Genomic DNA, 22,513 nt, shown 5'->3' on the forward strand with positions numbered 1-22,513 from the left:
GCGGGAAAGAAAGACATGTAGTTAGTGAGTTCAAAAGAGAAATTAGTACGAAAATAGCGATAAAAGACATCAAGGCAAGGAAAAGGAGGGAGGAAACGGGGAAGTAAAAAAAAAAATTACGTAAAGTAGGCAAGAAGAAGGAAGAAAAGGAGAAGGAAAAGGGGTAACAGGTGCACCACTGCGGCGAACTTCAGAGGGCGGAGGAAAGATTAGGCGGCCGCAACAGGTAATGGGCAGCGCTACACACCTGGCGGCGAGGGAGGCGGGCGGCAGGTACTCTTGCGCCCACTGCGTCTGGTAAACGTACAGACTCAGCACGTGCACGCCCGCCACCACCATCACGCCGCGACACACGTACCTGGAGAAGGACACGGACACGGACATTGATAGATAGACGAATAGATAAATAGATGGATGGACAGATAGATGGATAAACGGATAGATGGACAGATAGATGGATAGACATAGGAAAAAAATAAAAAATCAAGAAAGGAAGAAAAAAGAAAGAAGAAAAGATGATAAGAGAAGATAGATAGATAGACAAATAAGATAGGAAGGTAGGAAGGTAGATAGATAGACAGTTAAATAGATAGAAAGAATGAAGGAAAGAGAATAAAAGAAAGAATATAAGAAAGAAAAAGAAAGATATATAAGCAGATAAACATAACGCTGTAAAAAGAAAAAAAAGTACAGATAAATGAATAAACGTAATGAAAAATGAAAAATGAAGAATATAGACATAGAAAGATTGATAAATATAAAATGAAAGGTGGAAAAATATAATAAAATAAAATAGACATGTATAGATAAACAAACTGAATTAATGAAAGATGTAAAATGGAAATAAATAAACAAATTACTTCTACTACTATATAACTTCTCCTCCTCCGCCTCCTCCTCCTCCTCCTCCTCCTCCTCCTACTACTACTACTACTACTACTACTGCAACAACAACAACTACTACTACTACTACTACTTCTACCACTCACCCAAAGCGGCGTCCCAGGGGGTTGTTGAGGCTGCAGTAGGTGGCGGTGACGACGAAAACGAGGAAGTAGATAGCAGAAGGGAGGGAGGGAACCATCACGCCTGCCGCCCCGATCACGGCCACCGCCAGGTAAGTGCCTAGAGAGGAGAGAGGATTGAGAGTCAGGTTGAGCTACAGAAAAGGGGAGGAGGGGGTTACAAAGGGCGGAGTTCGGGAATAGAAATACATATGGAAAGATGGGGAAAGAAATAGATATGGAACTACAGCACGGCACAACAATAGAAGATAATGACGTTACAGAGGGGGTGAGGGTACGAGAAATAGATGTGGAAATAGAGAAATATGTAACAATGGAAGATAATGAACTTACGAAGAAGGGGGAACTACAAGAAATAGATATGGAAATAAAGAAATATGTAACAATGGAAGATGATGAAGTTACGAAGAAGGGAAAAATACAAGAAATAGATATGGAAATAGAGAAATATGTAACAATGGAAGATGATGAAGTAACAAAGAAGGGGGAACTACAAGAAATAGATATGGAAATAAAGAAATACGTAACAGAAGATAATTAAGTCACAAAAAAGGAGATTGGGGTACAAGAAATAGAAATGCAAATACAGAAATACGTAAGAATAGAACATACTTAATTTACATAAAGGGGAATTGAAGTACAAGAAATAGAAAAGAAAATACAGATATACGTAACAATAGAAGATAATTAGTTACATAAAGAGGGATTGGGGTATATGAAATAGATATGGAAGTACAGAAATACGTAACAATAGAAGATAATTAGTTACATAAAGAGGGACTGGGTATAAGAAATAGACATGGAAATACAGAAATACGTATAAATAGATGATACCAGTTACAGGTAAAGGGGTGAGGGTACAAGAACAGATATGGAAATACAGAAATACGTAGCACAAGAAGATATTTGAGTGAGTGAAGGAAAGACGCCTGATAGCTCGTTACCCTCAGGAGAAGTGTAAATCATTAGCTCGTCTTTCCTCTTCATTTTCTCTCGGTATTCTTCTCTTTGTCTTTCTAACTTTCAAGGAGAGTGTGCAGATCGCTGTGCAGACCGTTGTGGGGAATTTTCGAGAGACAATTTTCTAGTTTCTTATTTGTTGTCGTTGTTGCTGTCATTGTTTTAGCTCGATTTGTTTTCTTTGTCATGGAAATTAGTTAAGGGAAAGGAGAATGAAGGGGATGAGAGAAAAAAAAAATATATATATATATATATATATATATATATATATATATATATATATATATATATATATATATATATATATATATAAAAGGAGAATGAAGGATGAGAGAAAAAATATATATATATATATATATATATATATATATATATATATATATGAGACAAAAAGAAAACAGAAGCAAGAAACAAAGAAAACAAGGAACAAAACAAGACAAGAAATGGAAAAATAAAAATATATATATATATATATATATATATATATATATATATATATATATATATATATATATATATATATATATATATATATATATATATATATATATATATATATATAAGAGAGGGAAGGATTAAGGAAAAAAAATTGAGACGAAAGGTAAACAGAGAAAAGAGATATATGATTGGAGAGAGGAAGGAAAAGGCAAGGGAAGAAATAATTAAGGATAGATTTTTTTTTATTTTTTTTTTTTAGGTACTGCTTGTAGCGCCGGTAGGTTGTCTTGAGGGGCCTCTTGGACGGCCCCGCCCGTTAGTGGCGCAGGCTAATCTTATACATAGTGGCTGCCGTGATATATGACTCTTGCTTGGCTGCCCCCCAGCGCTCCACTTGACGAAGTCGTTGAAGTTCGGGTTGATTGACGATCAGGGCAGCGTGTGGGTAATCTCCTGCCTCTCAGTGATGGTTTGAAATATCAGCGTGCCTCGGTGGTGCTCGAACCAAAGTCCACGAGCTCGCCACGCCTGTACGATGACCACTCGGCCACCGCCTCCCCAAGGAAGGAAGGAAGAAAGAAAATAGGAAAAAGAAAGAAAGGAAAGAAAGCACTGGAAGGAAGGAGGGAAGGAAGGAAGGAAGGAAGGAAAGAATGAAGGAATGATTGAAAAAAGGAAGGAGGGAAGGAGGGAAGGATGGAATGATTGAAAGAAGGAAGGAAGGGGGGAAGGAATGAATGAATGAATGATTCAAAGAAGGAAGGAAGGAAGGAATGATTGAAAGAAAGAAGGAAGGGGGAAGAAAAAATAAATCAATGAAAATAAGTAAAGGAAGGAGAGAGAGAGAGAGAGAGAGAGAGAGAGAGAGAGAGAGAGAGAGAGAGAGAGAGAGAGAGAGAGAGAGAGAGAGAGAGAGAGAGAGAGAGAGCAAGCGAGCGAGCGAGAGAGAGAGGGGGCGGGGGATAATGAATTCTGTCTTTCTCAGTTTAAAAGCAAAATTAATAAGGGTTCTTTTTTTGGCAGAAGGTGTTTAAAGGACGAAGGGGATGCAGAAGGAGAAAACGAGGCCAGGGAAGGCGAAAATATGCAAGGGACAGGTGCAAACTTTTCTCACGTGAAGACGAAGTGAAGGAGGAGAGGTTAATGGGCAGAGATATCGATTTAAAACAACACATCACAAGAGGAGAAAGGAGAGTGAGAAGGTGATGTCCATATGCGTGTATCAGATGTTTGACTGGGTAAAAAAAAAAAAGCAAAAAAAATGAAAGAAACGAAGAATTGATGAATGAAATTAAGACAGGACGGAAAACAGTAAGAAAGAAAGGAAGAAAAAAAAGAATGGACAGACAGAACGAAATAAGACACAAAGAAAGAAGAAAAAGAAGGAAGAAAGGGGAAGAAAAATAAAATCAAGTAGCAAGAAAAAAAAATAAAATAGGGTAAGAAATATATATAAAAAACGATTCAAGGCAACATACTCGACAAACACACCAAGAAATTGAAACTACGACCCCCCCCCCAAAAAAAAATGTATATATAAAAGTAAAAAAATGTAAAATCACAAAAATATATAATTGATACGAATTTTCATCGACCTTTTAATCGGTATGTGGTATTCTTCTGAGGTCGACTTTGAGTTCCAATAACTGCTTGAAAATATACACCCTTCGTAAAAAAAGAAAGCAAAGAAAATGAAAGAATGAATTGATGAATGAAATTAAGACAGGAAGGAAAACACTAAGAAAGAATGGAAGAAAAAAAAGAAAGGACAGAAAGAACGAAATAAATAAATAAAGAAAGAAGAAAGGGAAGGAAGAAAGAAAGAGGAAGAAAAAGAAAAACCAAAGAAAGGAAGCCAATAAAAAAGAAAGAAAGAAAAGGAAGGATGAAAGAAAGAGGAAGAAAAAGAAAAAGAAAAGAAAGGAAGCCAATAAAAAAGAAAGAAAGAAAAGGAAGGAAGAGAGAAAGAGGAAGAAAAAGAAAAAGAAAAGAAAGGAAGGCAATAAAAAAGAAAGAAAGAAAAGGAAGGAAGAAAGAAAGAGGAAGAAAAAGAAAAAGAAAAGAAAGGAAGGCAATAAAAAAGAAAGGAAGAAAAGGAAGAAAGAAAGAGGAAGAAAAAGAAAAGAAAGGAGGGCAATAAAAAAGAAAGAGAGAAGGCAAGACTAGCCGACGCCCACCCGGTAACAGCGTTCACGGTTGTGGGCCGCGGGCAAGGTGTTAGTTCATTGGTAGCTAAGTGGGTACACTGCGCCTCGCTCTCGTGCTGCGGGCCGCGGGGTCAATCTCCGGGCATTCCAGTGATGTATATTTGGAGACCGACAAGAAAAGAGCGGAAAGGAAATAAGAAAGAAAGAAAGCAGGAAAGATAAGAAGAAAGCAGGGAAGAAAGAAAGCATGATAGAAAGCAAGGAAGGACGATTTCTTCCCAACATAATAATAATAATAATAATAAAAATAAATAAATAAATACACAAACAAAAAAACAAAAATAAATAAATAAATAAATAAATCAGTCAAATAAAGTAAAATAAATAAATAAAATAGATAAATAAATAACAAATGTAAAAAAAATAAAAAAAAATAAAAAAAAATTCTTACAATCATAAAACCTCACTCACCGACGGCGTTGAGTATCCTGAGCCCGATGTTCTTGTGTGTCTCTGCGGCGGGGTCGTGGGCGGGGAGGTGGAGGTGCGGCGAGGCGTGCGTGGTGAGCTTGAGGCAGGCCACGAGTACGCCCGGCGAGAACACCACCAGGATGCACTCGGGCAGCAGCCAGCGCGACCCGTCCTCCTCGCTCACATGGTCCAGCCTCACCACGCCCAGGTGCCTCATCAGGGTCTCGAGAAACTCACCTGAGGATGGGGTTTAGTGAGGGTTACCTGGTTTTGATTGGTTGAGAGGAGTAGGATGAATAGGAGGAAGGAGGAGGAATAGGAGGAAGGAGGAGGAATAGGAGGAAGGAGGAGGAATAGGAGGAAGGAGGAACAGAAAGGAAGAGGAAGGAGGAGGAATAGGAAGGAGGAGGAAGGGGGAGGAATAGGAAGGAGGAGGAAGGAGGAGGAATAGGAAAGGAGGAAGAAGGAGGAGGAATAGGAAGGAGGAGGAATAGGAGGAAGAAGGAAGAATGAGAGGAAGGAGGAATAGGAGGAAGGAGGAATAGGAGAGAGGAGGATTAGGAGGAAGGAGAAAGAATGGAGGGATAGGAGAAAGGAGGAGGAATAGGAGAAGGGAAGAAGGAATAGAAGGAATAAGGAATAAAATGAAGGAAGAATAGGAGGAAGTTTAATGAGGGTTACCTGGTTTTAAGTGTTTTCTCACCTGAGGAATGAGTTCAGTGAAAGTTATCTGGTTTTGATTATCTTTTTATCACCTGAGAATAAGTTTGATGAAGGCTGCATGATTTTGGTTTGTTTATTAATAAGTTTTCTTTTGGCGTGAAGAAAACGAGGTGTGTGAGGGATGATGTTCCTAATGAGGGTTTACCTGATTAATGAAGTTACCTTTGATGTCTGATGGCAAGGGAATGGGGAAATATTCTAGGGAAGACGGGGAGAAGGAAAAGGGAATCGCAGGAAATTTGGTAATGAAGAAGAGGAGAAGGGGGGAGGTTTAACGAGGATTTAGCTGATTAATTGCTTTTCATTGGTTTTAAAGGTGAGGCTAAGTTTTCTTTCATGTCTGAGGGGAAAGGAGGAAGGGAAAATAAGGAAGAAAGGGAGGAGGAAGGGGATGAGAGAGAAAACTGGGTAAGGAAGAAGAGTTGATGATAGACTTAACGATAATGTAGCTGGTTAATTTATTTTCTTTGGTCAATAAAAGTGGTCTTGAATTACCTTTGATGTCTGAGAGCAAGGAAAGAGAGGAAAATATTTATGGAAGAAGGGGAGGAGAAAGAGGATAGGAGAGGAAACGGGGTAAGGAAGAAGATAGATATGATGACGATGGTGATGATGATGATGATAGGTTTAACGAGGATTTAGCTGGTTTTTGGTTTGTAAATGTGTTCTTAGGTTCATTTGAATACTGTAGGGTTAACGAAGAAGGGAAAAAGATGAAGGGAAGGAGGAACAGAAGAGCTTAGGTTCACCTGACATTTGGGGGTCAGGGACGGAAAGGGAAAGGTGGAAAGAGAAGGTAAAAATGGAGCAGGTGGTTTTAATGAGAAATTCGTGAGTTAATTAGCTCTGATTGATTGGATTTTAAAGGTGATCAGATTAAAGAGTTTATTTTTATGTCTTTTGCTATTTTATTATCTCTCTTATCAGCTGACAAGATTTCACACTACTACTACTACTGCTACTGCTACTACTACTACTACTACCACTACTACTACTAATCTGAGGAAGGAAAGAATTACCAAGAAGAAGAAGAAGAAGAAAAAAGAAAAAAAAGAAAAAGAACAAGAAGAACAAGAACAAGAAGAAAGACAACAACAACATCAACAAAAACAACAACAACAACAACAACAACAACAACAGGTGGAGGAGACAGGAACGCAAACAAGGAAGAAGAGAAAGAGGGAAGAGAGGGAGAGGAGTGGATGAACGAAAATGGAAGAGGAAGGAAGGGAAGAGGAGAGGGGAGGAGTTAAGAAAGAGGGCGAGTAAATATAATGAGAAAGAGCAGGAAAACAAACAGAGGTGGTGAGGAGGAAGGGAAGGCAGGGAGAGGAAGAAGGGAGGAGGAAAAGAGGGAGATGGAAAGAAAATGGAGTAATTAAGGAAGAAGGGAGGAAAAAAAGGAAGAAAGGAAGGAGAGAAGTGAAGAAAGAACGAAAGAAAAAAGGGAAGAAGAGAAAATGAAAAAAAGAGGGATTAAGGAAGAAAGGAAAGAAGAAAGGAAGGAAAGGAAGAAAGGAGAGTGAGGAAAAGAAGGAATAAAGTAATAAAGAGAAGAAAGGAAAGTGAGGAAAAGAAAAAATAAAGAACTAAAGAAAATAGAGGATTTAAGAAAGGAAAAAGGGAAAGAAGGAAGAAAGAAAATTAGAAAGAAAGTAAGAAAAGAAAGAAGAAAGAAAGGTAGGAGACAAGGAACAGAAAGATATACACACACAGGAAAAATAAATGGAGGAAAAATCTCAGGACAAGGAGAAAGGGAAAGGAAAAAAAAACGAGGGAGATGATGGAAGAGAGAAAGAAAATAGGAACAAGGGCGCGATAAAAATAACACTGACGATTGCAAGAAAGGCAAAACACTAAAAATAGAAGACAAAAAGCAAAATAAGAAAAAAATAGGAAGACCAACAACGGGAAATGTAAAAGATGGACGTAAGAAACCACAGAAGGAGAAAGAAAGAAAGAAAGAAAGAAGGAAGGAAGGAAGGAAGGAAGGAAGGAAGGAAGGGAGAAATAAATAAATAAATAAATAAATAAATAAATAAATAAATAAATAAATAAATAAATAAATATATATATAAAGAAAGAAAGAAAGAAAGAAAGAAAGAAAGAAAGAAGGAAGGAAGGAAGGAAGGAAGGAAGAAACCACAAGGAAAGGAGTGACAGAAGGAAAGTAAATAAACATGGAACCAAACGGGGATGAAGGAAGTTTAAGAGGACAAAAGGAAAATAGAAAGAAAAAATGAATGTGAGAAAGACAAGAAGAAATAAAAAGAAGGAAAGGAGAGAAAACAAGAAAGATAAAAATAAAAATAAAAAGATTGAAAGAAGGAAAGAAAAAAAAATAGTGACGAAGAAATCAGAGAAAACAAACACATAATAATCTATACTTACACGAAAATAAAGAAAGGATGAAAGAAAGGGAAGGCAAAGAAAAAAAAGAAAAAAGATATGAGATAATGAAAAAAGGAAACTATGTAAACTCTGGAAGGAAGCAAGAAAAAAAACAAGGAAGGAAGAAGAGAACGAAAAACACTCGGAAAGGGAAGAAGGAAGAGAAAACACAAAGGTAGGTCTAACGAAGCAAGAGAAACCAGCAGACACAAACACAATAATACTCACAGGGGGTCAGGAAGGAGCCGTAGGGGGGGAGGGACAGCAGGACGATCTGGAAGGTGAACTGAAGGAGGAAGTTGACGATGCTGAGACCGACCAACACCCTCAGGAATCGACCAGTGTGTCCTGCGGGATGGGAGAGATGGAGGGTGAGAAGGGTGAGGAGGGGAACGGAGAGGGAGGGAGTGGAGAGGGAGTAGAAGGGAAAGGGGCAGAAAGGGAAGGAGGGTGGTGAGGTGGGAAAGAAAAAAGGGAAAGAGGACGAATGGAGGGAATGGGGGAGGAGGAGAAAGAAGGGATGAATAAGGAAAATAATGAAAAAAATATGAGGGAGAGAATTAAGAAAGAAGGGGGGAAGGAGGAAAAGGAGGAGGAAGAGGAGGAGGAGGAAGGAGAGAAAAGATACAGGAAAACGGAGGGAGAAAGAAACATTATATAATTAGTATATACATAACCTAATTTATTTTTTCACATACAAAGACAACAATAATAATAATAATAATGATGATGACGATGAAGATGATGATGATTATGAAGATGAAACAGTGTTGATAATAGTAGACTCTGTGTGTGTGTGTGTGTGTGTGTGTGTGTGTGTGTGTGTGTGTGTGTGTGTTTAATAATAGTAACGTTTACAAACAAGCAAGCAAACAGGAGCCCCAAAATTTATAAACCACGAAAACAAACAGGTAGGGCGACAGGTGAGAGAGAGAGAGAGAGAGAGAGAGAGAGAGAGAGAGAGAGAGAGAGAGAGAGAGAGAGAGAGAGAGAGAGAGAGAGAGAGAGAGAGAGAGAGAGAGAGAGACTAATGGGAAGTGATGGGAGATTAAGGGTGATAGAAACGGGAAAGAGGAGGAGGTAGAGGAAAAGGAGGAGGAGGAGGAGGAGGAGGAGGAGGTGGAGGAGGAGGAGGAGTAGGCGGAAGAAGGTACAAACTTAGAGACGACAGTTAAAAGAAATGTCAAGGAACAGATGATTAAGAGAGAGAGAGAGAGAGAGAGAGAGAGAGAGAGAGAGAGAGAGAGAGAGAGAGAGAGAGAGAGAGAGAGAGAGAGAGAGAGAGAGAGAGAGAGAGAGAGAGAGAGAGAGAGAGAGAGAGAGAGAGAGAGAGAGAATGAAGGTTGACAAATGAGGGAGGTTAAGCAAAATAGGAAATAAAATAAGATAAAAGCAAAGGAAGAAGACGGAAAAAGAGGAAGAAAATAAGGATGGAAAGGAAAAAGGAAGGAAGGGAGGGAGAAAGGAAGACATAACAAAGAAATTATAAAAAGAATATAGAATGGAAGAATGATAATAAAGAAAAAAAAGTACTGATAATAACAAAACAAAGGAAGGAAGAACGGCAGGAATGTTATTGTATGTAAGATGAATGACAATGAAAACGAGGAAGAACTAAGAGATGAAAGAGTGTGTGTGTGTGTGTGTGTGTGTGTGTGTGTGTGTGTGTGTGTGTGTGTGTGTGTGTGTGTGTGTGTGTGTGTGTGTGTGTGTGTGTGTGCCCTTACCTCGCATGGTGTAGAAGGTCGGGGCGGGCAGCAGCGGCACCACCATCACCATGACCAGGTAGGCGAGGGACATGAGGCTGAACCGTAACACCGCACCTGGGGAACGATCAACAGGTAAGTTAGCATGTGAACAAATAACAGGCAAACAAATAAATAACAGGTGAACAATTAACAGGTACACATAAGTAAACAAATAAACAAATATGGAAGTAAACAAATAAAAATAAAGTCAATAAACAAATAATTAACAGGTAAACAAATAAACAAAGTCAACAAATATGCAAATCTAAATAGAAGTAAGAAAAAGCAAGTAAATTAATAACAAAGATATTAATGCCAATACTCTTAATCCTACTACCACTAATAATAATAATAATAATAATAATAATAATAATAATAATAATAATAATAATAATAATAATAATAATGATAAGAGAGGTAACACCCAACATCTTCACCTCACTATCACCTTACATGTCTTCTTCCTCTTCGTCCCTTCCTATCATTTCCTCCTCCTCCTCCTCCTCCTCCTCCTCCTCCTCCCCATCAAAGCAGCCATTTCCCTGTAACGAGGTGGGGAAGCGGGCAACTAACAGCCCTTGACCTAATGGGGAAGGGGAGGGGAGGGGAAGGGGAGGGGAAGGGGAGGGGAAGGGGAGGGAAGCAAGGGAAAAGGAGGGATGGGGAGGGGAGGGGAAGGGAAGGAAGGAGAGGTAGGGAGAAGGGGAAGGGAGGGGAAGGGAAGGGTGGGATCTAGAGAGAGAGAGAGAGAGAGAGAGAGAGAGAGAGAGAGAGAGAGAGAGAGAGAGAGAGAGAGAGAGAGAGAGAGAGAGAGAGAGAGAGAGAGAGAGAGAGAGAGAGAGAGAGAGAGAGAGAGAGAGAGAGAATTAAGGAGAAAGGGAGAGAAAAAAGAATGAATAGGCTCTGTATGAAGGGAGGGAAGGAAGGAGGAAGGGAAGGAGGGGGGAAGGGAGGGGCGTTTCACTCCATCAACTACGACTCAGTGACCTGTATAGAGGTAGGTGGAGGGAAGGGAGGGATGGAGGGAAGGGAGGGAAGGAGGAAAGGAAGGAAAATCAACATATCTTTCCCATTAGAAACACCTAACCGTGCCATGTAACTCTGCGGAAATTAATATCAGGTATCAATGTACGACCACACACACACACACACACACACACACACACACACACACACACACACACACACACACACACACACACCTGTTCTAATTAGTGACCGTGACCAGGTAAACCCAACAATTTATTATACATATGTACACACCTACACACACACAGCTACTACTACTACTACTACTACTACTACTGCTACTGCTACTGCTACTACTACTACCATCATCATCATCATCATCATCAGTAGTAGTAGTAGTAGTAGTAGTAGTAGTAGTAGTAAGAGAGAAAGGAACATTTAAATAATTTGTGAAAGCAACATTAAGAAAGACAGGAAGAGGAAGTGGAAGAGTATAAAAGAGAAAGAAAACGAGGGTATGAAGGAGGAGGAGGAGGAGGAGGAAGAGGAATTATCTCTTTTTCGATAAGAGGTGGACCTCACTTGCCATATTAGAGAGAGAGAGAGAGAGAGAGAGAGAGAGAGAGAGAGAGAGAGAGAGAGAGAGAGAGAGAGAGAGAGAGAGGCATATATGCACTCATTTGCAATATGTAAGATGTAAAAAAAAAAAGAAATAAAAGAGAGAGAGAGAGAGAGAGAGAGAGAGAGAGAGAGAGAGAGAGAGAGAGAGAGAGAGAGAGAGAGAGAGAGAGAGAGAGAGAGAGAGAGAGAGAGAGAGAGAGAGAGAGAGACACACACACACACACACACACTGCAATGCACCATACCAGCTATACCCGCTGGTGTGTGTGTGTGTGTGTGTGTGTGTGTGTGTGTGTGTGTGTGTGTGTGTGTGTGTGCTTGCGCGCAGGCCCACCATAAATTTAAATCTATTTCTGAATATGATGAAATAGAGAGAGAGAGAGAGAGAGAGAGAGAGAGAGAGAGAGAGAGAGAGAGAGAGAGAGAGAGAGAGAGAGAGAGAGAGAGAGAGAGAGAGAGAGAGAGAGAGAGAGAGAGAGATGGGTGTGGTTCTTTAGGAGGAAAGTGACTATGACCTCCTATTTCCCCCTTTTCCTTCCCCCTTCCTTCCCTTTCTCTCTCCTCCCTTCCTTCCCCTTCTCTCTCCTCCCCTTCCCTCCCCTCTCCCTTCTCCCTTCCTCCCCTCCATCCCCTCCCTTCCTTCCTCAGCCTGCCCCTGATGAACCTTCCTTCCCTTTCCTTTCTCTTCCTTCCTCTTCCTCTTCCTGGACCAGATATTCTTCCTCTTCCTCTCTTTCCACTCTCCTCACCTTTGCCCTTTGTTCCTCTCCTCCTCCTCTTCCCTTCACCTCCTCCGCCTTCTTTCCCCTCCCACTTTACTCTTCCTCCTCTTTTCTTTCCACTTTCCTTCTCTTTAACTTTTTGTCCTATTTTCCTCTTCCTTTCCCTCCCACGTAATTCTTCCCCTTCCTGGAATTCCTCCTCTTCCCCTTCGTCTCTCTCTCTTTCACATCCTTCCTTCAATAAACATAATTTCCTGTCCTTCCTTTTTTAAGCTTGGACATTAATGATTGGACACACACACACACACACACACACACACACACACACACACACACACACAGGCAGACAGAAAGAGACAGACGCAGGCAGATACACAGACAGAAAGACAGACAGAAATAAAGTTAACCGCGCAGAAAGACGAAAGACAAAGAAAGCGAGCCATTATTTAAGAAAGGCGAAAGAGGAAAAAGGATAAGAATACGGACAGAGGAAGAGAAAGGCTGAAGAAATGAAGAAAGAAATGAAAGAAAAAAAGGAAGGAAAGAGAGAAGGAAGGAAGGAAGGAAAGGAATGAAGGAGGAAGGAAGGAGAGAAGAAAAGAAGAAATGAATAGAATATAAGTAGGAAAGGAAGGAGAGAGGGAAAGAAGGAAGGAAAGAAATGAAGGAGGAAGGAAGGAGAGAAGAAAAGAAGGAAGGAATGGAGTATAAGTAGGAAAGGAAGGAGAGAGGGAAGGAAGGAAGGAAAGGAAGGAGGAATGAAGGAAGGAGGAAAAGAAGATATGAATAGAGAAAGTAAGAAAGGAAGGAGATAAAAACGTAATTAAGGAAGGGAAACAGAAAATAAGGAAGAAAGATTACAAGGAAAGAAAAATAGAAAGGCGAAAAAAATATATAGACCTTGACGAAGAAAAAATTAAATAAAATTAAAAAATAAATAAAAATAAATAAATAAAAAGATAAAGAAAGTAAATGGGAAATAAGAAATAAAATGCAATATATAGAAAAAGAGAAAGACAGACAAACAGACAGAGACAGATAAACACAGACATACTTACATATACTTAAGACGAGGGGCAACATAAGTCTGAAGATGAGGGTAGCAACGAGCTGGTGGGCCGCCATGATGCCGGTAGTAGTAGTAGTAGTAGTAGTAGTAGTAGTAGTAGTAGTAGTAGTAGTAGTTGCAGTAGTTAAAGCAATATAGCTGCTCGGTTTGGCATTGATAAGGTTAGTGCGTCTTCAAATCAACGAATGTCAGCTTCATATGTTGACTTCTAGCTGTCGTAGATTAGAAGATGAAGTAAGGAGCAATGGAGTGCGTTGTCATTCTGTTAGGCAAGGCGGTGGGAGTTATGGTGGTTTGCTAGTGGCGGTTAATAAGTTGTAGTGGTCGTATAGTGGTCGTTGCAGTCGTAGGCAAGAGAACATTAGAACATAAGAACGTAAGGAGTCTGCAAGAGGCCGGTTGGACGACGTTAAAATCAGTGGAGGATGTTGTAATTCTGTTTAGCAAGGCAGTGTCAGTTCTAACGGCTGGGTTGTGGAAGTAATGTTTTAATGTGTGTTATAGTTTACGTTATGGCAGTGAAATTAGGGGCATGTGGCAAGCTAGAGTCTGCTGAAGCTATTTACAGAGTTGGTATCAGTTATAGTAAGTTAGTTAAAAGGGAGTTTGGAAAGTTTCGTTTAGTCGGCGCAACATCTGTGGTCATATGCCAGTTGAAAGGGAGTTGCAGTTGTTTATTTATAGTTTCAGAGGTCGAGTTAAGAGTTGCAGAGGTTTGGTTATAGTTATGGACCTGTTGTAGTATTTCAGCTGCAGTTACAGAGTACGAGTTAGGGGTTTTAGATAAGTAAGGATCGATTTCCGTGGTGGGGTTGTTGAAGTTAAGCGGGCAGTTACAGTTTTGGTAGTTAGGGGCATTAAGTGCGTTAGGATCGATTTTGTGGATGGGTTAAGAAGTAGTTTGATTTATAGCAGTGAAGTTAGGGGCTAAAATATGTTAGATGAAGTTAAAATAGCCAGGTTAGGAATTTTGTATATGTTAGAGAAGTTGTAGTGGTCTAGTTGTAGCTATAGAGTTAAGTTAAAATATGTTAGTTAGTTGAAGTTAAAATAGGCAGGTTGGGAATTCTGAATATGTTAAGAGAAGTTATAGTGGTCCAGTTGTAGCTATGGAGTTAAGTTAAAGGTGTTAGGTAAGGTGATCTCGGTTGTAGTAGCGTGGTTGTGGGTGTGGTGGTTGGTGTGGCCGTGGTGGTTGCGTTGTGGTGGTGGTGGTGGTGAGTTGACATCGGCTGTAGGTCATGAGGCAGACACCAACTGGAAGGAAGGAAATAAAGAGGCGTTAGTCATTTTTTATCATCTCTCTCTCTCTCATAAATACAAAATCATTATCCAATACATTTTTTTTTACCTTTAACTAAACATGAAGCGGCGTTAGTCCTTTTTATCATCTCTCATTCATAAATGCAAAATCATTAACCCAACACATCTTTTTTACCTCCAACTAAACATACAGAGGCATTTTAGTCTTTTTTTCATTCACTCTCATTCACAAATACAAAATCAAAATCACTAACTCAACACAATTTTTTTTACCTTCAACTAAACATATATGAGCATTAGTCTTTTTTTTATTCACTCTAATTCATAAATACAAAATCATTAACCTAACACATTTTTTTACCTCTAACTAAACACAGAGGCATTAGTCTTTTTTCACTCTTATAAATACAAAATCAATTACCGAACATAATTTTTTACCTTTGACTAAACAAATATCAATATCTTCAATTCACATACAGATAGGATGATCTTTTGTCTGTCCGTCTCTGTCTATCTATATATCTGTATCTATCAATCAATCAGCCTATCTATCTGTATGTCTACCTATATGTCTATCTATCAATCTATGCTTCTGTCTATCTATCTATCTGTCTGTCTATATATCTACCTATCTGTATGTCTGTGTATATATCTACCTATTTGTCTGTCTGTATATGTTTGTATCAAAAGGAGGTGGCAAGTTAAGCTGTATTTCTTCCTTCCTGTGACTCAGACTCACGAGAATTGGGAGTGGATGAAACCTTCCTTATATAGCAGTTATTTATTTTATGGATGGGAGGAATTACTTTAAAGGATCAGCGAACTCAAGGCCTTTTCCTTTTCACATCCCTTTTTCTACCCTTTGAACTGCCTCCCTCATTATAAAGATGGATTGGTGGTATTAGAAGTAAATGTTAAAAGGTTCCAATACGTCAGTTCTACACGTGATCGCCGAGGGGCCATTCACACCTTTGGCACATTCACACCTGCCTAATTATATGGAGGTCCAGTTAGGTAAGGGGGTATTTTGAGCCTAAAAGAGGGAGAAAAAAAAGACTTCCACCTTATTCTTAGCCCTCTTCCTCCTCCTTATAACTCCTTCCTATTCCACTTCCTTATACTTATTACTCGTTCCATTACATCTCTTCTTCCTTCTCTTCCATCAAAAATAGCTCCATCTACTTTTTTTTCTTCTACCACTTTTACTACTTCTGCTACAACATATACTACTGCGAGCGCAATGGGTGGCAGTTCGTCGACATTTGGGGCCTCCTCTTTGGCAGCGGCGCCCTCTACGCCCGTGACGGGATACACTTGACGTTCAAGGGTGTTGAGGCTCACTCAGACTCCCTTGAGCGAGCACTTAGTACCCTGAGGGATTTTTTGGTATAGACGAGGGGGGGGAGGAGTAATGGGAGAGGACATCTAGCTCATAATACAACCAGGAAAATATAATAAAAAGGAAATATCAAAAGTAAGAAAAAGAGGAGACGAAAGCTGCACCGCGAGCCGTCGCGAGGATTCCTCTGGAGGCCCTGCGGCCTTCCATCTCAGAACCGATTAAACTCGGTGACCGGCGACTTTACGGTATATTTATGATTAATTTCATAATCCAGTCTGGTAGTTTTAAGAAGCGAGTTCTTGCATTCGCCCTCCTCGCCTCGGCGGGGCGGGGCAGCGCCAGCGAGCCCAAGGTCTCCCTGGCGAGCGTGGCAGGAGTGGAGGGCTCCAGGCAAGGCACCTGTGCGTCCCCCGGGGCCCCGACGGAGGTGCCCGAGATCTTCCGGCTACAAAGCCGAGCAGTGAGGTTCCACAACCGTGGTAGGCAATATGCCTAAGAGAGCAAACTCCGAACAACAAACCGGGCAGGTGGGGCTCGTTAGCCGTGGTAGGCAATTCACCTAGGAGAGCAAACTCTAAACAAACCCGGGCAGGTGGAGCTCGTTAGCCGTGGTAGGCAATTCACCTAGGAGAGCAAACTCTAAACAAACCCGGGCAGGTGGAGCTCGTTAGCCGTGGTAGGCAGTTCACCTAGGAGAGCAAACTCTGTAGCCGTGGTAGGCAATTCACCAGCAGGTGGAGCTGTTAGCCGTGGTAGGCAGTTCACAGGAGAGCAAACCTGAACAAAAAACCCGGGCAGGTGGAGCTCGTTAGCCGTGGTAGGCATTTCACCTAGGAGAGCAAACTCCGAACAACAAACCCGGGCAGGTGGAGCTCGTTAGCCGTGGTAGGCAGTTCACCTAGGAGAGCAAACTCTAAACAAACCCGGGCAGGTGGAGCTCGTTAGCCGTGGTAGGCAGTTCACCTAGGAGAGCAAACTCCGAACAACAAACCCGGGCAGGTGGAGCTCGTTAGCCGTGGTAGGCAGTTCACCTAGGAGAGCAAACTCCGAACAACAAACCCGGGCAGGTGGAGCTCGTTAGCCGTGGTAGGCAGTTCACCTAGGAGAGCAAACCTGAACAACAAACCTGGCAGGTGGGCTCGTTAGCCGTGGCAATTCACCTAGGAGAGCAAACTCTAAACAAACCCGGGCAGGTGGAGCCTGTTAGCCGTGGTAGGCAGTTCACCCAGGAGAGCAAACTCTAAACAAACCCGGGCAGGTGGAGCTCGTTAGCCGTGGTAGGCAGTTCACCCAGGAGAGCAAACCCGAACAACAAACCCGGGCAGGTGGAGCCTGTTAGCCGTGGTAGGCAGTTCACCTAGGAGAGCAAACTCCGAACAACAAACCCGGGCAGGTGGAGCTCGTTAGCCGTGGTAGGCAGTTCACCTAGGAGAGCAAACTGAACAACAAACCCGGGCAGGTGGAGCCTGTTAGCCGTGGTAGGCAGTTCACCTAGGAGAGCAAACTCTAAACAAACCCGGGCAGGTGGAGCTCGTTAGCCGTGGTAGGCAGTTCACCTAGGAGAGCAAACTCTAAACAAACCCGGGCAGGTGGAGCTCGTTAGCCGTGGTAGGCAGTTCACCTAGGAGAGCAAACTCCGAACAACAAACCCGGGCAGGTGGGGCTCGTTAGCCGTGGTAGGCAGTTCACCTAGGAGAGCAAACTCCGAACAACAAACCCGGGCAGGTGGAGCTCGTTAGCCGTGGTAGGCAGTTCACCTAGGAGAGCAAACCTGAACAACAAACCCGGGCAGGTGGAGCTCGTTAGCCGTGGTAGGCAGTTCACCTAGGAGAGCAAACTCCGAACAACAAACCCGGGCAGGTGGAGCTCGTTAGCCGTGGTAGGCAGTTCACCTAGGAGAGCAAACTCCGAACAACAAACCCGGGCTTGTGATGCCCGTTAGATGTCGTAGACAATCCACGTGATGGGAACACCAAAGAAAAGGAAAAGGAAAAAGAACACCAGAAAAAGGAAAATATAGAAACGAAACATCGAGAAAAGAAAAAGCAAACACACATCATCCACTTTTCGGCCCTAACTAACATCACCAAAATTATGGGTGAGTCTTTTCTGGGGAGAAAAGGGCTCATCCAGACCCAAGAACATCAACAAGGGATGATATAGAAAAGATCATCAAGAAGGAATGAAAAGAGAAAAAGAAGAGAAAGAACATCGAAAAAGAAAAGTGACACCAATAAAAGAACATCAAGAAAAGAAAAGCACAAAGAAACATCATCCACCTTTCGGCCGACACTAACATCACCAAAATTATGGGTGTCTCTCTTCTGGGAGGAAAGAGGCGCACCCAGACCATCGAAGAACATCAACAAAAGGATGATATAGAAAAGAACATCCAGAAAGAAAAGGAGATAGAAAAGAAAAAAATATCGAAAAAAATAACATCAATAAAAAGAACAACAAGAAAACCACGACATCAAGAAAAGACAAGAAACATCATCCAACTTTCGGCCAACACTAACATCACCAAAATTATGGGCGAGTCTCTTCTGGGGAGAAAAAGGCTCATCCAGACCAAAGAACATCAACAAGGGATGATATAGAAAAGAACACCAAAAAATATAGAGAAGAAAAAAGAACAAAAGAACATCGAAAAAGAAGAGTAACAGCAGCAAAAAACAACATCAAGAAAAGAAAAATACAAACATCATCCACCTTTCGGCCCTCACTAACATCACCAAAATTATGGGTGGGTCTCTTCTGGGAGGAAAGAGGCGCACCCAGACCCTCGAAAAACATCAACAAAGAGGATGATATGAAAAAAAAAGAACATCAAAGGGAAACATCAAAAAGAAAATAACAGCAAGAAAAAACACGAAAGAAAAGAAAGAAAAAGAAAGAAAAGAAAAACAAAATTACAAAATAACAAAATAAAAATAAAAATAAATAAATAAATAAATAATACAGTAAAATTAAACTAACTACATAACTCTAACTACCTAACTAAAAAACTAACTAACAGGCGGTAGACAGAGATGAAAATTATGATGTAATCTATCTTTGATTTTAGTAAAGCGTTTGACAAAGTTCCTCACCAACGACTGTTGCTTAAATTACAGGCTCGCGGAGTAGAGGGTAAAGTTTTGAACTGGGTCAAGGCGTGGCTTAGCAATAGGAAGCAAAGAGTGCAAATCAATGGTAAAAGACCTGACTGGGGCTGTTACGAGTGGGGTCCCACAAGTTTCGATATTAGGGCCACTTTTGTTTATTATTTATATCAATGACTTAGATACAGGAGTTAGTAGTGATGTCAGTAAGTTTGCTGATGATACCAAGATCGGTAGAGTAATTGAGTGGGATCAGGACGCTAGTATTCTCCAGGATGAACTAAACAGATTGTATGATTGGGCGGATAAATGGCAGATGGAGTTCAATGTAAGGAAGTCCATTATTCTGAGTGTAGGTAGGAACAACCCCTCACATAACTATTGCTTAAATGACACTCTCATAAGCAGGTCTGGGTGCGAGAGGGATTTGGGGGTCTTGGTGAGCTCTGATCTCCGTCCAAGGGCACAATGCATTCTAGCTACAAATCGAGCAGATAAGGTGCTGGGATTTATTTCAAGGAGCGTAAGCAACAGAAGCGCCGAGGTCTTCCTCAAACTATATTTAGCATTAGTTAGACCTCATCTTGACTATGCGGTTCAGTTCTGGTCACACCTTAGAATGGATATCAAAATGTTAGAATCGGTGCAGAGGAGGATGACTAAGATGATTCAGGGGTTGAGAAACTTGCCGTACGAGGAATGACTTAAACAGTTGAACTTGCATTCTCTAGAAAGGCGAAGGGTGCGTGGAGACATGATCGAGGTTTATAAATGGATGAAGGGCTTTGATAAGGGGATATTCATAAGGTTTTGTTGGTAAGAGAATCGGGTAGGACACGTAGTAATGGGTTTTAACTGGATAAATTCAGATTCAACAAGGACATCGGCAAAAATTGGTTTACTAACAGAGTGGTGGATGAGTGGAATAGGCTTAGCAGTCATGTTGTGAGTGCCAATACAATTGTCACATTTAAAAATAGATTAGATAAATTCATGGGGGTAGATTCACGGGAGTTAGGTTCATAGGAGCTGCCTTGTACAGGCCTGCCAGCCTCTTGCAGACTCCTATGTTCTTACGTATCTTATGTACTACTACTACTACTACTACTACTACTACTACTACTACTACTACTACTATTATTACTACTGAGATTAACACCTTGGCCAACATAGGATGACAAACTAACGAAGACTAAGCGAGCAGGAACGGATGGTGGCGGCGTCAAGAGATAACAGGTATCAAACAAATCAAGGGACTTCCGAAACTGCCAGGTGTGAATCATCTTGTGAAGTGCAGGTGTGTGTGTGTGTGTGTGTGTGTGTGTGTGTGTGTGTGTGTGTGTAGGTAGGTAGGTAAGTGGGTTGATGTGTAAGGAAATGTTATGCAAGTACAAGTGTGTGTGTGTGTGTGTGTGTGTGTGGCTACAGGTGATCAGGCAGCCACACACACACCTGTTCACGTACCTGCTGGTCTACCTATTCATCCACGTGTCAGACCCAAGTTAAAAAGGAGACTAAAAAGCAGAAGTAAATAAAAAAAACTAATAATACGATACAATTTCCGCAACATATTAATGACAACAATTCGTGAGGAAAGAGAAAAAGATTAATATTTTCTGTACCTTGCTTTGACTGTGTTCTTATTAAACTTTCTCCTATTCCTGATCATTGCAAGTATTATTTCCTTTATACATTATTTTCTTATTCTTTTCCTTATTCTTATTATTATCGCGACTACTACTACTACTACTACTACTACTACTACTACTACTACTATTTCTTCCTACCATCCCTCTCCTTCCTTCACATCACTTTTTCCTCCGCTTTCCACCCTCGTGATCATCATAGTCATCAGCAACAGCAGCAGCGAGGTCAATGACGCAACAGAATTAGATTACGTCACCGAACCGAGCGACTCACACACACACACACACACACACACAGTCACCACGGCGCCCCACATAAGCCGACTCTTCCCCGTTCCCAACACACACACACACACACACACACACACACACACACACACACACACACATGGCTCGCGTGATTGCTTTGGTGTGGTGAGTGTGTTAGTGGGGAGGGAGGAGAGGAGGAAGGGGAGGAACAGGTTGGGGGAGGGGTGAAGGGGAGAGAGGTTTTAAAAGAAGAGGAGTGAATGAGAAGAAAGGGAGGGGAAGGGGAAAGGGAAGGGAGCGAATAGGGAAAGAGGGGAGAGAGGAGGGGAGAGAGGTGGGGAGAGGGGAGAGAAAGGTCAGTATGCGTGGGAAGGAAGGGGGAGTTAACGAGCGGGGTGAAGTGTGCGGGAGGGGGAGACAAAGGGAAGGGGAGAGGGTAAAGGGAGCGAGAAGGAGAGGGGAAGGGAGTGTGTGGGAGGAAAGTTGGGAGAGAGTTTGGCGTTGGAGTGTGTGAGTGTGTGTGCGTGGGTGGGGGTGGGGAGGGGGGGAACGGTGTGGGGGTGAGAAGAAAGACAAGGGGAGGAAAGGGGAATTTAAAAAGTTTAGAAGGGGAAAGAGAAAAGGAGACAGAAGAGGGAGGAAAGGAGAAAGGGGAAAGAGGAAGAAGGAGAGGGGAGAAAATGAAAAGGGAGAGGGAAGGGAAGGGAAAGAGGAGAATAAAACACGCTGTAGGGTATGCATGAGAGAGAGAGAGAGAGAGAGAGAGAGAGAGAGAGAGAGAGAGAGAGAGAGAAGGGAAAACATGGAGGCCAGATTGTGAGTGTAAACGTAAACTGTATCTTGAAAGAGGAGGAGGAGGAGGAGGAGGGAGAAGGAGGAGGGAGGAGGAGGGAAAGGAGGGGGCGGAAATTAGGGGTTCAAAGCCCCCAAGATTTAGTCACCAAGGCGCCAGGAGGATCATAGACGAAGGGGAGGAGGGGAAGGAGGGGGAGGAGGACAATAGTAGTAGTAGCAGTAGTAGTAGTAGTAGTAGGAATGCAACAGTTCCAAATCAAACATGACTTTCACTTTCCATCTTTCACTTTCTTCATCACCATCTTCGGGCAGTGGTCAATGTTTGCTGGCTGTCTCTTAAGTCTCCTCCTCCTCCTCCTCCTCTTCCTCCTCCTCCTCCTCCTGTAAACGTCACTCCTCAAACATTACCAGAACTTTCCCTCTCTCTTGTTCCTCCTCCTCCTCCTCCTCCTCCTCTTCTGTCTTTCTCTTCCTGTCTTCATCCGTAGTTCATCAATAATTACCAAGAACTCGTGACATAATTGTAGAAGGAAGCCAAAAATGGACGCTGAATGTGACTGAGGTGTAATTATGCAACACACACACACACACACACACGCACACAGGAAGGGGAATGAAAGACAAGAGAAAGAAATGAAAACCAGTAGAGAAAGTTATTAACGAGAGAGAGAGAGAGAGAGAGAGAGAGAGAGAGAGAGAGAGAGAGAGAGAGAGAGAGAGAGAGAGAGAGAGAGAGAGAGAGAGACCCCGTTAGATATGGAGAGAGGGAGGACTGGAAAAAGAGGGAGGGAATGAAGAAATGTAGAGGGGGAGGATAAAAGAAAGGGAAG

General features: G+C 41.7%; 1 protein-coding gene and 1 long non-coding RNA gene across 19 annotated transcripts in view; one reads left to right on the plus strand and one right to left on the minus strand.

Annotated features, from left to right (window-relative positions):
• Positions 1 to 13,416, minus strand: part of LOC127005088 (piezo-type mechanosensitive ion channel component-like) — a 60,681-nt gene extending 47,265 nt beyond the window's left edge. For all 11 annotated transcript variants that reach the window (XM_050873606.1, XM_050873602.1, XM_050873600.1 and 8 more), the window contains exons 1-6: positions 13,274 to 13,416; positions 9,883 to 9,978; positions 8,384 to 8,503; positions 5,042 to 5,278; positions 990 to 1,125; positions 248 to 358 (exon numbers count right to left, since the gene is read on the minus strand). In XM_050873606.1, the coding sequence (XP_050729563.1) occupies positions 248 to 358; positions 990 to 1,125; positions 5,042 to 5,278; positions 8,384 to 8,503; positions 9,883 to 9,978; positions 13,274 to 13,340 (767 nt within the window). In that variant the 5' untranslated portion in view covers positions 13,341 to 13,416. The remainder of the gene's footprint in view (positions 1 to 247; positions 359 to 989; positions 1,126 to 5,041; positions 5,279 to 8,383; positions 8,504 to 9,882; positions 9,979 to 13,273) is intronic.
• Positions 13,417 to 15,465: 2,049 nt separating this feature from the next.
• LOC127005089 (uncharacterized) lies at positions 15,466 to 18,743 on the plus strand. 8 transcript variants are annotated; one of them, XR_007758272.1, is made up of 4 exons: positions 15,466 to 16,546; positions 16,756 to 16,956; positions 17,414 to 17,546; positions 17,682 to 18,743. It is a non-coding gene; the product is annotated as an uncharacterized LOC127005089 (long non-coding RNA). The 8 variants fall into 8 exon arrangements; XR_007758275.1 differs by having other exon boundaries at positions 16,756 to 16,888; XR_007758274.1 differs by having other exon boundaries at positions 15,467 to 16,481.
• Positions 18,744 to 22,513: the final 3,770 nt, after the last annotated feature.

The sequence above is a fragment of the Eriocheir sinensis genome, chromosome 29 (assembly GCF_024679095.1).
Source record: "Eriocheir sinensis breed Jianghai 21 chromosome 29, ASM2467909v1, whole genome shotgun sequence".
Taxonomy (NCBI): Eukaryota; Metazoa; Arthropoda; class Malacostraca; order Decapoda; family Varunidae; genus Eriocheir; species Eriocheir sinensis.